This window comes from Primulina huaijiensis, chromosome 11, assembly GCF_012295235.1.
Source record: "Primulina huaijiensis isolate GDHJ02 chromosome 11, ASM1229523v2, whole genome shotgun sequence".
Classification (NCBI taxonomy): Eukaryota; Viridiplantae; Streptophyta; class Magnoliopsida; order Lamiales; family Gesneriaceae; genus Primulina; species Primulina huaijiensis.
The window spans coordinates 21,631,689-21,647,454 of NC_133316.1; the positions used below are offsets into that span (position 1 = coordinate 21,631,689).

The 15,766-nt window shown below is 32.5% G+C and overlaps 2 protein-coding genes across 3 annotated transcripts; one reads left to right on the forward strand and one right to left on the reverse strand.

Moving 5' to 3' along the window:
• Positions 1–2,980: 2,980 nt before the first annotated feature.
• LOC140988165 (phospholipase A1-IIdelta-like) lies at positions 2,981–4,853 on the reverse strand. Of its 2 annotated transcripts, XR_012177305.1 has the most exons (3): positions 4,241–4,853; positions 3,120–4,033; positions 2,981–3,056 (listed from the first exon to the last, which is right to left on the reverse strand). XR_012177305.1 is itself a non-coding variant. In XM_073457135.1 (2 exons), exons 1-2 carry the CDS (start codon positions 4,705–4,707, stop codon positions 3,247–3,249), a joined length of 1,254 nt encoding a protein of 417 aa, XP_073313236.1. In that variant the 5' UTR covers positions 4,708–4,853; the 3' UTR covers positions 2,981–3,246. The 2 variants fall into 2 exon arrangements, 1 of the variants encoding a protein (XP_073313236.1); XM_073457135.1 differs by having other exon boundaries at positions 2,981–4,033.
• Positions 4,854–8,369: 3,516 nt separating this feature from the next.
• Positions 8,370–13,907, forward strand: LOC140988108 (sec1 family domain-containing protein MIP3). The gene is made up of 7 exons (XM_073457039.1): positions 8,370–8,612; positions 8,894–9,037; positions 9,649–9,798; positions 10,595–11,104; positions 11,602–13,137; positions 13,218–13,286; positions 13,589–13,907. Exons 1-7 carry the CDS (start codon positions 8,565–8,567, stop codon positions 13,715–13,717), a joined length of 2,586 nt encoding a protein of 861 aa, XP_073313140.1. The 5' UTR covers positions 8,370–8,564; the 3' UTR covers positions 13,718–13,907.
• Positions 13,908–15,766: the final 1,859 nt, after the last annotated feature.

Here is a 15,766-nt window from a genome sequence, read left to right on the forward strand (position 1 = left end):
TAAATTTTTTAAAACTTTTATTTATTGAGCCGTGTTGTTTTATTGTTTGGACTCTAAACAATTAGATCAAATCCCCAATGAAGACAATCATTTTATTCAATCATGTTTTCAATGGGTCAATGTTCATATTTTTTTAATGTCCAGAGCCAATACTATTTAGGTACAGACATGGGTCCAATGATTTTTTTTTGCTCCTGTAAGGTCCGGGCTTTGAGGCGATGGCCTATCTGGCCTCATAGGAGTTCCGGGCGTGAACGAGATCAAGTCATATGTACTACATATGATCGATGGTGAGAAGTTGAAATAGATAATGATTATTTGAAAAAAAATATATAGAAAGAAAAAATAATTTTGATTATGATTATATTTTTTTTAATTTGAAACGTAAAACAATGATTTGATTGAAAATTTTGAAAAACATCGTCGAGCTCAAAAAAAATTGGGCTCGGGGTGTGATTCCAAACAAATAATAGTTTTTACTTCCTTTGGATATAATTTCTTTCAATCACGGATTATTGTACTTAAATATAATTAGAAGTCAGTTCAATAGACTCTACCCTTTCCAGATAAAGTCTACGTTGGGATAACTTGAAATAATATCTCAATTTGCATGTGATTATATGAATATAGGGCTGTTTTTTTTTTTTTTAAATAAAAGTTGGTATCAAGTTCGAATTTTTATATATTAAATAAGTAGAATTTGAGCTCGATATTATTTGACTCAATTTGAATCATTTACATCTATATATACGTACACTTTGTTTTCCTTGTTCTAACAATGCTATGAAGACTATCAAAAGAATGCCTTAAAGTGAAAAATGCATCAGTTTTTAAAAAAATACATCAGTGCTCCCAAGAAGGCAAAAACATTTATCATGTGAAGTTGAGTACGAATAAGGAGATGACGACGATTATTTGTAGTTCATCTGGTATTAAGATCTCAAGTTTGATATCAAGTTTCAGACTTAAAATGAGTGATGAGTGTAAGTATCATATCCACATATATTAACGTTTAAGTACAAAAATATGAATTATTTTTTCTAATTTATGATAATCAAATTCAAGTGAGATGAAATAAATTAATTTAAACTAAATTAAACAACTAAAATAAATTAACTAAAGCAAGAAATCCAAACTAAAGATGGGGAGATTAATTTATAGGGAAATTCAAATTCCTAAAAACGATTAAAAGGATGCTTTACTAAATTTATTTAAAATAACTTATAAGCTATTATATTTTATAAGTTATTTTAAGAGCTTATAAGTTGATTCATACACTTTAACATCTTATTTATTATATATATATGTGTGTGTGTGTGTGTGTTTGTGTGTGTGCGTGCGCGCGAAAATAATTTTAATATTTTAAAAAATAAATCTATTTTATATTTATGTTTAGAAAAATGTATATTCTTTGAAGAAAAATATTTAATATTATTTTTTATGTGTATAAATAAAATATTGAATAAAAAAGTTACAGCTAATAATTTACTCAATATAATATTAATATTTGTTTTTAATATTCTAACAAAAAGATAGAACAAAATCATATTTTAAATTCGATAAAAAAAAAACCAACCTGATAAAATGTGAATTTAAAGAGTGGGTATAAATGAAAATTTAAGAAGATATTTAGAGATATTTTGGAGAAGTGAAATATAAAAATAAATTTTTTTTAAAAAAAGATGGGATATCCCAATTTTTTTTAAAACAACTCAAACAACTTATTTTGACAACTTATAAATTGTTTGCAACTTTTTATACCAAACAAATTATGAGAGCTTATAAGCTCTAAAACAACTTATAAGTTATTTTTAAAGCTTATAAGTTTTGTTAAACACTTTCTAAAGTGCATAACGGTACCAAGACAAGTTAATAATCTACTTGTCAAATTCAAATTCAATTAATTAATTACTTAATTCACAATGAAATTTTGGCTAAATTAGTTTGGACGTTATCTTTGTTAATTGGACACTGCATAGTTTGGATAACATAGTCTAGCATGCCTAACATGATTTGTAACAAATTGATTTTTCTTTCTAACTGTTTTCCCCGCTAGTCATTCTGATAACTAGTTTATGAAATATCATCCAAATACTTCAGATTTCCCGATTTCCAGCTGGTGCAGGGGGGAGTTCGTAAAACTTTTATAAAAGGTTAAGGTCTAAGATACATATTTAATTTTCATAGGAGAGAAGTGTGCATTTTCGATATTTTACAGGAAATTTGATGAAAAAAACTCTGTGTTAACATTGATTATGTGTACAACATAGGGATGTCAATTTTTTCGGTGGATTTGGGGCTTCTCGGGAAAAACCAGCAATGGGACGAAAAAATCCCCGAAGTAAATCGGGGACGTGAATGAGAATATTATCCTCATCCCCGAATATGCCACGAAGCCCCGATAATAATATTATTACTGCTATTAATAATATTGATTTTTCCTAATAATTAATAAACAAACAAAAAAGACTCAAATTCATAACATTTAAATCTCGTTCATGATCCAACTCGTCATTTCGTGATAATTATATGGTTTCATATTTTTTGTTTACTAAAATTATGGGTTATAAAAGTTTGTATTGTTCAAGTAATATTATTATATACATATTAATTGGATTATTGTATAAATATTCTTTAAGTGAATTTGAAGATTTTTTTGGTTAATTCAACTTTGAAATGGAGATGAAGATAATGACATAATTCAACTCATGTCAGGGATGATGATGACAAATCCGGTTCACCTTGTTACCATTTCTAAATTATTTCCACGATGATAATAGCTAGAACGAAGATTTAATGTCCACTAAGTCCATATAAGAATTTTCAGACCAACTATATAAGATTGGGTACGAGGCCTCGATAGAGACTTAATCCCCATGAGAATTAAATGAAGAACATAAGAAAAAACGAGAATTGGAACGAGGATGCATCGTTCCATTGTCATCCCTAGTATAACAACACAATAATTTACTCTCAAAGTCTCAAAGACACAACACCACGTAACATTTTACCAACATTCTGATTAATATGACACAAAATGTAGTGAGTTTTTCAAACTCCAAAAACAATGATTATGACACATACTCCCATAATTACAAAATGTAGTGGGTTTTTCAAACTCCAAAAACAATGATTATGACACGTACTCCCATAATTTAAGTAATTGGTGCAATCTTAATCTCGTACGTTGGCAAGAAACTTGGCTCTTCATAATTTTCCATTTTCGCCTTTCTTTCACCGACGCTTTTAGAATTCAGGCACGGGTTCATCCTCATCAGAAGCTGGTGTCAAAACCCAATTTCCATTCTCATCAAGAATCATCCCTTTATTCTTCTCTACCCACCAAGAACCCGGAATCAAATACTCATCCTTCAGAATCGCGCTCGACTTGTTCACCAATGCTAAGCTCCTTTTCACCTTCAATTCAAACTCCCCGTCAGCCCCATTCCAACCCGCCACAACGTGCAGCATCGCCTGCAGGTTATGCCAATCACTCGGGTTCCTTGAATCCTTCAAGCTCGGAGATTTTCTATTATCAATCTCCAGCTCAATCCCAGTGTTCTTGTACCTTAGTAATGAACTAGGATACCGTGGAATCAAATCGATTTTGTTCCTGACATGCAAAACGTTCAGATTTGGATACTTATTCACTCTCTCGATAAAAGCCTTGTTCCCTACTTGTGGGCTTCCGAACACAATAGCAGAAACAGGTATATCGTTAACCCCATTTTCGACAAGATCAAAAGCAGCTAATATTGCCAAAGAAGCGCCAAGACTGTGCCCTGTTAGTGCGATGCTCAAGCTTTCATTTTTATACTGGTTTCTCAAATCTTCAATCTTTTTCAGAACCTGTGTTCTTGCGCTTAGTTTGGTGAACGACGAATTGGGATCGTTCGAAACGTAAATTGTGAGCCAACCTTTCATAACTTTAGGCACTTTTTCATCATCTTCATCACTATCACTACCACTGCTGCTATCTACTTCTTTTTTATCCCATGTTTTTGGACGCAGCAACTGCTGCGCAGACTCAGGTCTGGTGTAATGAACGAGAAACAAAAACATATGGATATATTTTTAAAAGTAAACAGTAAATGGACGGAAGTTGGAAAAAAAAATTACTAAATTTTAACCAATGACAGATTATTAAAAATCTAAGTTTGATAACGAACTTTGCCAAATTTTATATCTCCCGGCTTTTTTCTCTTTAGAATCAGACTGTAGTACAGTAATCGAAATTTACCTGGCGCCGACTACGTCGATCCACTCATAACTTCTGGTGGTGCCCCGCCAAGCAACATAGATCTCGCGGCGCCCCAAGGCCTGGCTAACTTCATCGGTGGTGACAGCAATATAGCCAATCCAATTGGATTCCCTATCCCAAGAGTCACGCGACAGAGAATGCAAAAACAGGGACTTGACCACTCCGATTCTCGCGGTGGCGTAAAGGAAACAGTAGACCTGATAATCGGAAGCTGACTCAAGCATCACTTTCTCGAAAAAAGACGTCTTGCCGTACCTGCTGCTTCCAGCGTACTTGGAATTGGCGTCATTATTGAAGGCGTCGTAGGTACCTTGGCAGAAGTCGCCGCAGCGGAGGATCAAGCGGCGGAGGCCGAGATTCAATGGGTTGAGAAGGCCCTCCCAGTTCTTGCTGCCCAATAGTTCTTCCCGTGAAGGCTCTGCAGTTGATGTTCCAGTCGAAGCCATGTTCTCAGTCAATGGCAATAATGAGTGTGAACTTTGATATGAAGATAAGGTCTTTGTATGATCGTGAAGAGCGGAGCAGCACAAGCTGAAATTATTGTACGCTGGGGGACCGGTAAATTTTGGTTAACAAGAATCTATCTTTAGTACGTTGTTCCGATAATATATCCATGACACACATTTATCAATAATAGATACATTCTAACGTATACGCATAAAAGTGTTGATAAAAGATATTATTTTTTTAATTATATATTGACCAAATTAATTTTCTATATACATTTTTATGTGTATATATATTATGAAAAACAATATATTGCATTCTATTTCATTTTTTAAAAAAAAATAACATTTTATTTTATTCTATATATCTATAAAAGTGTTGAAGCTGAAATTTTTTTCCAATTGTATGCGGCTATTAGAAAAATAAAGTTATGTTATATTTATATTTTAGTTTGTATGTAGCAAACTAAATCATATTCTTAAATGTTTTAACTAATTAAAAAACTATTAAAATTAATTAATTAATATTTTTATTAATTATTTTTCTCATTTTAATAATTTTCTTGGATATAATTAAATTAAAAAATACTTCAAAAACTTATGTATATGAAGGACCCAAATAAAGTATCTAATGTTTTGAATGAAGAGTCATTTAAATAAATTCTAAATTAAATATATTGAAAAATTTTAAAACAAACAAAAAGATAAAATCCATCATTATTACTTTTAAATAAAATAAATAAATTGAAAGGAAAGAAAAATTGTATTTAATCAAATTTTTAACTTCGTGAAAAAATATAATATTTATAACCTAAAATTTAATTGTGAATTTAAATATTATTAAACAAGAAAATTATTAAGTTTGACTCAGAAGTACCTATAAAATCATCTACATATATTATATGATATGATATTAGAAAGATATTTTTGTAAAGATGTTAAATGAGAAAGAGTTATGTGAAAAATCAAATCAATTTTTTTCATTATTTTTTTCCACTATTTCTGTCACGCCTCGAGCCTAAGTTCGCGCCTGCGTGACTGCACAATGGGCTGCTATAGCAACTACTTCGTATTCGTCCTCGCTTTACGAAAATGATTAACCCAAGTTGCTATAGAAGTCTATTGTAAGTCATTATGAACTCATTTTAAATATTTGATTTTTAAGATGTAGGACAAGGATATCACAATTACCCCTCCTTCAGAACGCGACGTCCTCGTCGCGCCCTGACCCCTCGATCCACCAGCACCGAGAATCTAGAGATGGCTCCTGCAGGTTCTAGAGGTGGCTCCCGTCATGTAGCATTTTGCCCCGCAGGTTCAAGAGGTGGCTCCCATGCACGTAGTACTTTGCCCCGCATAGCACTTATTTCTCGGTGTTCCCTGCTTGTGACCGGCTCTGATACCATTCTGTCACGTCCCGAGCCTGGGCCCGCGCCTGCGTGACTGCACAATGGGCCACTATAGCAACTACTTCGTATTCGTCCTCGCTTTACGAAAATAATTAACCCAAGTTGCTATAGAAGTCCATTTGCTATAGAAGTCCATCGTAAGCCATTATGAACTTATTTTAAATCTTTGATTTTTAAGATGTGGACAAGGGTATCATAAATTCTAATAATAAATAGAATGATTAATTGTTTTAATTTATCTAATAACTTCTATTTTATTTGAGTATCACCATAACTATAGATTATCAAATAGTATTTACTTATAAGAATAATGACATGATAATTTGTTTGCACTTGTAAAGTTGATCTATACACATATAATAACAATTATATTGACAAAAAGATAATCAAACAAAATTATTTGTAATGAAATGATTATAAGTTAATTAAGAGAATATATGCATTAAGTTTTTTTATTTATGATTATTTGTTATTAGTAACGTGAGTCAAACGAAATTATTTGTGATGATTTGAATAATATTAAATTTATTTCCGTATCTTCAATTTCCTCGCATTATATGTGTTTACTAATTAGTTTATATTATTTATTCATTTCATATTTGNAAATGATTATAAGTTAATTAAGAGAATATATGCATTAAGTTTTTTTTATTTATGATTATTTGTTATTAGTAACGTGAGTCAAACGAAATTATTTGTGATGATTTGAATAATATTAAATTTATTTCCGTATCTTCAATTTCCTTGCATTATATGTGTTTACTAATTAGTTTATGTTATTTATTCATTTCATATTTTTTACTATTAAATTTATATTTTTATTTCATTATAATATAATTATTGTTCTTGAAAATTAACTAATTTTAGTTGTGCAATTTTGAAAATATCAAATCATCTACATAAATTGAAAAACTCTATAGATACACATATTTAAAATTTTAATATCATAAGATATATATGGAAATTGTATTCTATATTATTTTTACTTTTTATTAACTTTAATTTTCTAAAAAAAAAATTATTATTAGATTATATGTCGTTGACTATGAATGTTAAATTAAATGTTAATATTACTCACAATTTAAATTCTATAACATTATTTATCATTTTAATTTATTTATATACTCACAAATGATCCATCTTATTGCAATTATTATTTAGAGTATTTGTTAACTGCTAAAAGTTTAAGATTGAAAAGTTTGATATTTTCTTGAAAATTATATTTATTATCATAGTTTTGACCTCCAGTTTTTTCTTTAAGAATTGCACATGTCACATGCACTTTCGGAAATTAGAGAAATCATTATATTTTCAGACAAATTTTCATTCCATATGAATTAATTAAAATTATTTATATTTAAAAACTTATTTTTAAAATTGACCCTGGCTTTCTCGTACATAGAAAAGTTACACACAAAATTATGTGAAAACTTATCCGATATCAATTTTATGAGATATATCTCCGACCTGATCCATTAAAAATATAATTTTTATGTCCGAAATATTATTTTTACTGCAAAAAAATCATTTTTATTTATGTTATAAAAATATATTATATAATATATGTTTATTTGTGTGAAAAATATTATTTTTAATGTCAAAAGTATTATATAATATATAAGATTTGAGTAAAAAATATTACTATGTTAAAATTATTATTTTCGATTATAAGTATGAATCGAGTTAACTCGTCTCATGGATATAGATAGTGAGACACATGAAACCTACTCAAAAAGTTTTAAATTTCTGAAAGTAAATTTTAAGAAATAACTTAATAAATCATGTGATTTATTTATAATTATTAAAATTAAATTAACTATTGCAAACTAATCTTTTATTATTCATGTTACAATTTTAAAAATGTAACATTATATTGATAAGTTTGTGTTAAAATTTAATTAAATCTAAATCAAATAAATTTTTTTTGTTTTTTTTTTTGGTGAAATTAACATATATTTTTAATGTTTCAATGTTAAAAATACCTTAATAGATCTTTAACTTATGTCCTATATTGTTAAGACAAAAACTTGTGTGAGACGGTCTCACGGGTCGTAATTTGTGAAATAGATCTCTTATTTGGGTCATCCATGAAAAAGTATTATTTTTTATTGTGAATATCGGTAGAATTGACCTGTCTCACAGATAAAAATGCGTAAAAATATCTATAAGAGACCTGCTCTATTGTTAATAGTGTTTGATGGCATTGACATAAAATTAAAACATTTTTTTCTCAACATTAACATATTTTTTTTATCTGAATCGAATTGACGCGAACCGGTGCCGCTGCGTCGGCTTTTGAAATCTCCAGAGAAGCATGATGCTAATTCTTGCAATACCTCGAATTCCAACTTTGTGAGTCTATTTTTCACTCGTCAATTAACGTTTCTCCTCGATGAATTTTCAGCCTTTGTTACCGCGCTGATTCTAGTGAGAATCGAGGGAAAAAACATGGCTTCAGTCGATGTGATCAAATGTTGCCTTGATTCCATCAGACAAGTTAGTTCTACATTTCTTTTCACATATTGTGAATTTGTTTTCTCCGATTGGAATTTTGATGTCCCTTTTTTTCCCCATGTCTTCTTGTTCATGAAATTGATTGTAGAAAAGTTTTCTGCGAAATGTTTTGGTTTCTTCAAGAAAATTTAGGGGAATTTAACATTTTTTTTCATTCATTCCCATCCAATCAAAAATTACTTTGTGGGAGTTTGGTGGATTGATTTCCGGAATAATATGAATTGGTTTTGTCGGCCTTCTCTATGATTTTGTATGCGTATCAGATTTCAGGTGACATTAAAGATGCAATTGTATACTTGGATGCTGGTAGTGCAGAGAGTTTGCAGTTTCTCGGGGCATTCCCTTTGTTTCTTGAGCTCGGTGCAGTTTCTGTATGCAGCTTGGAGAACATTTCTTCTCTTGATAAGGTGAGATGAGTTGTTAGTTCCTATTAATCCTCTGCTTAACTTGGCATTCTCTTGAATCATTTGTTTCCGTTTCAGTGAGTTGATCTTTTGCATCTAGAGTTTTGAATTCTGCATGAATTTTTAGTTTGGAATTTTTCGGGACTACTCAGGATAGCATTATGTTGATCGGATGTTACGACCTGTGTTATCACATAAAATCATCTTCAGATATTACTTGCTTCGGGTGGTTAGCGATTATCAAAGTTATGCAATAGTTCCATTTTGAAGTTTATGCTATCAACCATTTAGCCTAAAATTCTTTGGATAGAGGGGCATTGCTGCACCGATGCTTTCTATGTGGAGTAAGGTCATGCATGATGACAGCCCAATTAACGAAAAAGTTTCAAAGTAATGCTTTAAAAATTGAAGGACATGACACAGTTTCAATCATATAAAAGTAAAGTTTTAAAATTGGGGAGGGGGGCTGCACAGAGTACTTGTTTGTTGCTGATCTCTTAGTATTTTATCGATATAGTGCAACTTTATTTTATAAGCTTGATGTGTTTTACACAGCTATGATCATTCTCTTGTTATTGCTTTTTTGAATTTTTTTTGATGCCCGTGTGTTTTAGGCTGTTGGCTGGAGTACCAATTCTGATCCTGCAAAGAAGGTTGTTGTGATTACTTCACGGCTTTTAAGTGATGCACATCGTTATATAATACGTTGCCTGAGTACACTTCCATATGTTCGCGAATGTGCTATATATACGTCCGTTTCAGAGGTTTCATTTTTACCACCGCTTGAAGTTACTTTTTGTTGTTTATATTTCAATATTATCTTTCATGAATGCCCCTTTTTATATGTTATTTACATTAATAATTCTTATCGGGATTCGGTTAAGTCATTAGTTGATCATGATATGAATGTGCACTCGGCACTCCCGACCTGTGGTTTGAAATATACGTAACTGTTGGGATACCTTCTGATAAGTTTAGGAAACTGCTGAGTGTTTTTTAATGACGTTAATTGGATTTCTTTTTCGAGTTCCTGGGTAGAATAATGCTGCACTCTCTGATAAATAGATGTGTTCTAAACCTTGTGAGCTGCATTATAATCTATGCCCCTGTATGATATTGATTAAAGTATTTCATTATAAGTTTACTTCAATCAATGTTTGATATTGTTCAATGGAAAAAGGTGGTGAAATGGCTGTTACAATCATATCACGTGTTAAACATGTCAATGAGCAGATTTTAGATTAAATCCACATTCTTGGAAAGAAAACCCACCTCTTCACCCGCTTATGATGATTTCGGAATGATGAGGAAATAGATTGTTAGTCATTTCAATGTTATATGCGAAACACACCACCATTAGATTCTTTTCTTCTTTTGACAATTATCGAGTCAAAATATGTTGCGCTAAACATTTTAAGTTGTTGCTAGTGCTTTTACTTTTCTTTGCTGGGTACTAAATATTGACTTATAATGTGGCGATAGCAATTTTATGAAGTTTCAATCATCAACTTTCCTATAGTTTCTTTGTCATGTTTTGTTCATATGTTATGTCCGCTGCAGATGTCACACTCAGCATATCCTGATTCACCTCTGGGTCCAGATGCTTTCCATGAGTATGAATCTTTACTTGTCCAGGATTATGAGGAGGTTGTTAAGAAACAGGAAGCAATATCCCATGCGACTGGCGAATACAGTCTCAAGGAAAGTACTGCCTCTGAAGATGAAGGATGGTCACAATTAACTTCAATTGAAGCTGGTACTGCTGGATTTGATGGCATTTCAAGTATAAAAGTTCCACAGAAAGATTCCTCCATTGTCTTCTCAGACGATGTCAGTCAAAAGTTGATAGTTTCAGTGCATCACTTCCCTTTGATTTTATGTGCATTTTCTCCCAGAGTCTTTGTCTTGCCTTCAGAAGGATCTGTTGCTGAAGGTTTCTTATCTTCTGAGCGTGAAAACTCTGTTAGCTCTGGATTGCCCCCATTAAGTACTGGGAAGCCTTCTGATACTGAGGATGTTAGTCCTGGGGCAACTCTCACCGCTCAATTTCTTTATCATTTGGCGTTAAAGGTGATTTCACTTTGTCTTTTTTGGAAGTTTCTCATGTAAAATCAAATCTTAAAAACGTTTGCTTGTGGTGATCACTTGGCAGTATACGACTATTTTAGAGATTCTTTTGAAGTTTGGAATTTTGATTGCATAAACTCTAATTAACTCATGCGTGTTTAATAATCCTATTGTTCACATGAGTCATAGATGATAAGAATTTTGAGAAATCTAGGTGAAGAGAAAACCTCATCTGTGGACCTATTTGAGCTTGAGTACTCTAAAAAGTACATTGCCATTGCTTAGAGGCATACTTGTAATCGTTATCTTTTGACTAACCTAAATATATAGAAGCACCCAGCCATTTCTTGGCCTCGTAAATGCTGTGGTTATTTGTCAAATTTCTAAATAATGCCATTTTCTTCACTGCAGATACTTCAATTCTATCTTTATTTTGATGTCAAAGTCAGTGTGTTAAATTTATAAGTTTGCTTTAGGCTATTTTTTGTAAAAAATTGCAGATGGATCTGAAACTTGAAATATTTTCTCTGGGTGATCTGTCGAAAAATGTTGGGAAGTTGCTGACTGACATGTCGAGTCTTTATGATGTCGGTCGCCGTAAAAGATCAGCAGGGCTACTGCTCATTGATCGCACGCTCGATCTCCTTACACCATGTTGTCATGGGGATTCACTTGTGGATCGGATGTTTTCTTCTCTTCCTCACAGAGAACGCATGACATCATTAACTCAGATGAAAGGGTCCCTCAGCCACTTAAAAAATGGCCCTGTTAAACTAGAACGTGCTCCTCTCAATGTGCAGATTCCACTTGAAAAAATCATTAGTGAAGATGAGTCAAATAGTAAATTTCAGCTTTTGGAAAGCATAGAAGCATTTCTGCATGGGTGGAATACTGGCGAGTCAGATGCTCAAATTGTTGAGTTGATGAAACTCAGCAGGAAATTGAATGATCAAGGTGACCTTCTGCATGGGTCCTTTGTCTCTACTGAAAATTTTCGTGGAGCGCCTTATTTGGAAGCAATACTGGACCGGAGGACGAAAGATGGAGCCATGTTGATAAAGAAATGGCTTCAGGAAAGTTTACGCCGGGAAAATATATCTTTGGATGTGAGAATTCGTTCCGGTTTTGCTACCAAATCAGAGTTACAACCTTTGGCTAAGGCACTGGCCAAAAGACAATCTTGCTTGGTTAAAAATAAAGGAATCATTCAGATAGCGGCAGCTGCATTAAATGCTTTAGATGAGGTGAATTCTGCTTATTGGGATGCATTTAAGAGTGCTGAGAAGATACTACATGTAAATGCCGCAGACACGATCCAAAGCCTTGCTGCTCAAATTTGTGACCTCATTAATAAGACTGCTTTAGGTGGTTCACGATTGCAAAACCGCAGTAACTTGGAGAAGCCGAAGGGGTTAATTACTCTTCCGGAAGCTCTGCTTCTAACAGTCATTGGGTATTTATTGGCCGGTGAGAATTTCCCGACCTCTGGTTCTGGTGGTCCATTTTCATGGCAAGAGGAACATTTCATGAAAGAAGCTATTGTCGATGCTATTTTAGAAAACCCAGTTGTCTCGAAACTAAAGTTTCTCCAGGGCTTATCGGAAGAGCTTGAAGCAAACTTGAACAAGACGAAATTTGACGAGAAGAAGGAAAGTTCGTCTGCTCAACTGGATAATGTTGATTTTGATGAGGATCAGTGGGATAGTTGGGGAGAGGATGATAATGATACTGAAAAAGACGCAAGCAGACAGCCAGCTTATGGTGACATGCAGCTAAAGTTAGAGCTACGAGATCGGGTGGATAATCTTTTTAAATTCCTTCACAAGCTATCTAGCATGAGGAGAAATTCGCCACTGAAGGAGTTGATGTTGGCATTGGAAAGTAAACGCAACGATGACCCATATCCAACCAAAGGTTTGCTCTATAAAATTATAACTAGTGCTTTGGAAAAGCATGAAATACCTGGGCTAGAATACCATTCATCTACCGTTGGACGCCTTTTCAAAAGTGGATTTGGAAGGTTTGGCCTTGGACAGGTATTTTTACTCCAAACTTCGTTGCCCTTGTTTTTCCTCCAATTATATCTGAGTGCTAAATTTTCTGTCTCATGCTACAGGCTAAACCAAGTCTAGCGGAGCAAAATGTCATTCTGATTTTTGTAATTGGGGGCATCAATGCAGTTGAGGTTTGTGTTCCTTAAACTCAAATCTTCACCTTTTCTATTTTTATTTCCCCCTGATTCCGAAAACTCCAGTCCTGATTATAAACCTATAATCCTCCATAAATTCACAGTTTCCTTTTCCTGGACTATTTTCTTGATTTAAGTTGAATATGCAACTTAATGCCAACTGTCGTGGTTCTTGTTTTTGCTTGCAAGTTGCAACACAAGAAATGGGAAAAGAAACATGAAACATTAATTTCCAAATTCGTATTCCTTATTAGTGAACACAAATATAGTTGACAGTTATTTTTCCTCTGCATTGCTAGGTGAGGGAAGTGCAGGAAGCATTGACTGAGAGCAGCAGGCCTGACATCGAATTAGTTCTCGGTGGAACGACTTTTCTTACCCCGAACGATATGTGTGAATTACTCTTGGGGGATTACAGCTATATATAAGCTAACTGGTACATTATTCTTGCCTACATATAGTATAAATTAACAAAAATATTTCTGGGAATTGCTGATTTAGTTATTCATAGCATCACTGTTGTAATCACAGCCAGAATCTGGCACTCATCTGTGCCAAATGCTCCCAAGTTCTTTCTTTCAATCCTGCAGTGAATAAATAGATAGCCATGTTATTTTCCTCCTCTCATTTTTATATTTAATTTCTTCCGTCATAATGAAGTAATATACTTTCGATGTAAAAGTCGTGGTAGGTGTATTTACCAATGTGTAGTTGATTTATATCTTGTTCGCATTCGTCTAGTTTTCTATTGCCGCAACCATATTATTTTCAAGTACAATCGTTATTTTTTCCACTAATCAAGCAATTAGTCCTGTTATCGGTACAAAAACACAGAATATCAAAAGCCAAGAGTTTTTCGTTCGACTAATTACGCAAGCACAGGGCATGCCGGGTAGCTGTTTTCATCATTGAATACTTGAATTGGTCCTCCTAGCACCCAAGGAAATATTACAAAAGGTGGGCAAGTGTGTGTAGGTTAGAAACAAAAGAGGAACTGTTCTTATATTTAAGAGGTGGGTGAAGTATAAATTTTAAAATATATATGTGATCGTCCTCCTATCCTCGTTAGTTCGGGAATAAATCACGTGTAACATTTTTAAGTAATAATGTGTATCATCAATATAAATTTACTATATATATTGATTATAGAAAGTTAAAAGAAGTAATAAGTCATTAATCATGAATGTTACAAAAAATGATAAAGAGATTATCGAAGAATTTCTTTCTGTTTATATAAGTATTGCGTTCCATTTGAAGCGAGGTTTATTGAGTTGTTTGTTTTGGTTTCTTGGCTTTGACGTTGTGGCATTTTCGTTTGAATGTTATCAGGTCGTCGCATGTTGTATCGTAGTTGACGATCGTTCTAAGATGTATGTACAATGTGTGTAATAAAGAAACAGTTATAATTTAGACTGATGACCGCAATTATACTTAGTTGATGAATATATATATATATAGTTAAATTGGAAATGATTTGTCTACTGGAAATTGAGGGCCTTCCATATGCAAGAATTTATTGACGGGTCTCCTGATGTTGACCTGTGGGTTTTTCTGCACTTTTGAATTTTTGTTTGATTTGGATGTCAATGTTTGATTAAAAAAAGAATCAAATTTCATTGTGGCATATGGTTTGAGACCAACGATTCTACAGGACAACATCATTTCAGGATAAATTAAATCAGTACCCTCGTGTAAAATTAATCATATTTGAAACCTTGTGTTTCAAAATTCAGGAACAAAACCATTTACAAAAGGGTAAATTTGTTTAAGTTTTTTTTCTTTTAACACGATGTGTTTGATTTTATAAAAAAATAGAGAATATATTAACTTATTAATATTTTCAGGAGGTTTTATGTCATTTAGAATTTTTTACATAGAGACTCGCTTGATGCAATTAGCCCCATAAAGTCAGGTGGACCAAGTAAGCTTCAAAAATTAATCAAATTGGTTTGATTTGAATGTTCGGGTTTAAAATTATAATGATAGAAATTTCTTAGCAATGGATTTGTTTCCAGCCCTTGATTTTATTTTAGAATCTGATGTAATTATAATAATGGTAAAAATACATATGGATAAGTTTGCAATAATCATTAAATGCTTTAGCTTTTTGGTCATGTCATGATAACAATTATTGTTAATATTAAAAAAAATTGGTGTGTGCATTATTTGTGAGAGAGTGATGAGGCACATCCAAAATGTTTGCCATGAATTGTAGTCCACAATAATAATCAATAAGCATCCAAATCTTTGATCCACAACGGACCCTATATCTTCTTGTTCAAACATAACGTTTGAAGTTAGCGCCACTAAAATAGTACAATAAGTTTGAAGCGTAAAAAAGTTAACTGAAACGATGTCATTTTTCAATTTTATGAAACAAATATTTTATCAATTCAACTCATATAAAAATATTATTTTTTTATGTAAAACAGTATTTTTCACTCTAAATATTGACATAATTTACTCGTCTTTAATAT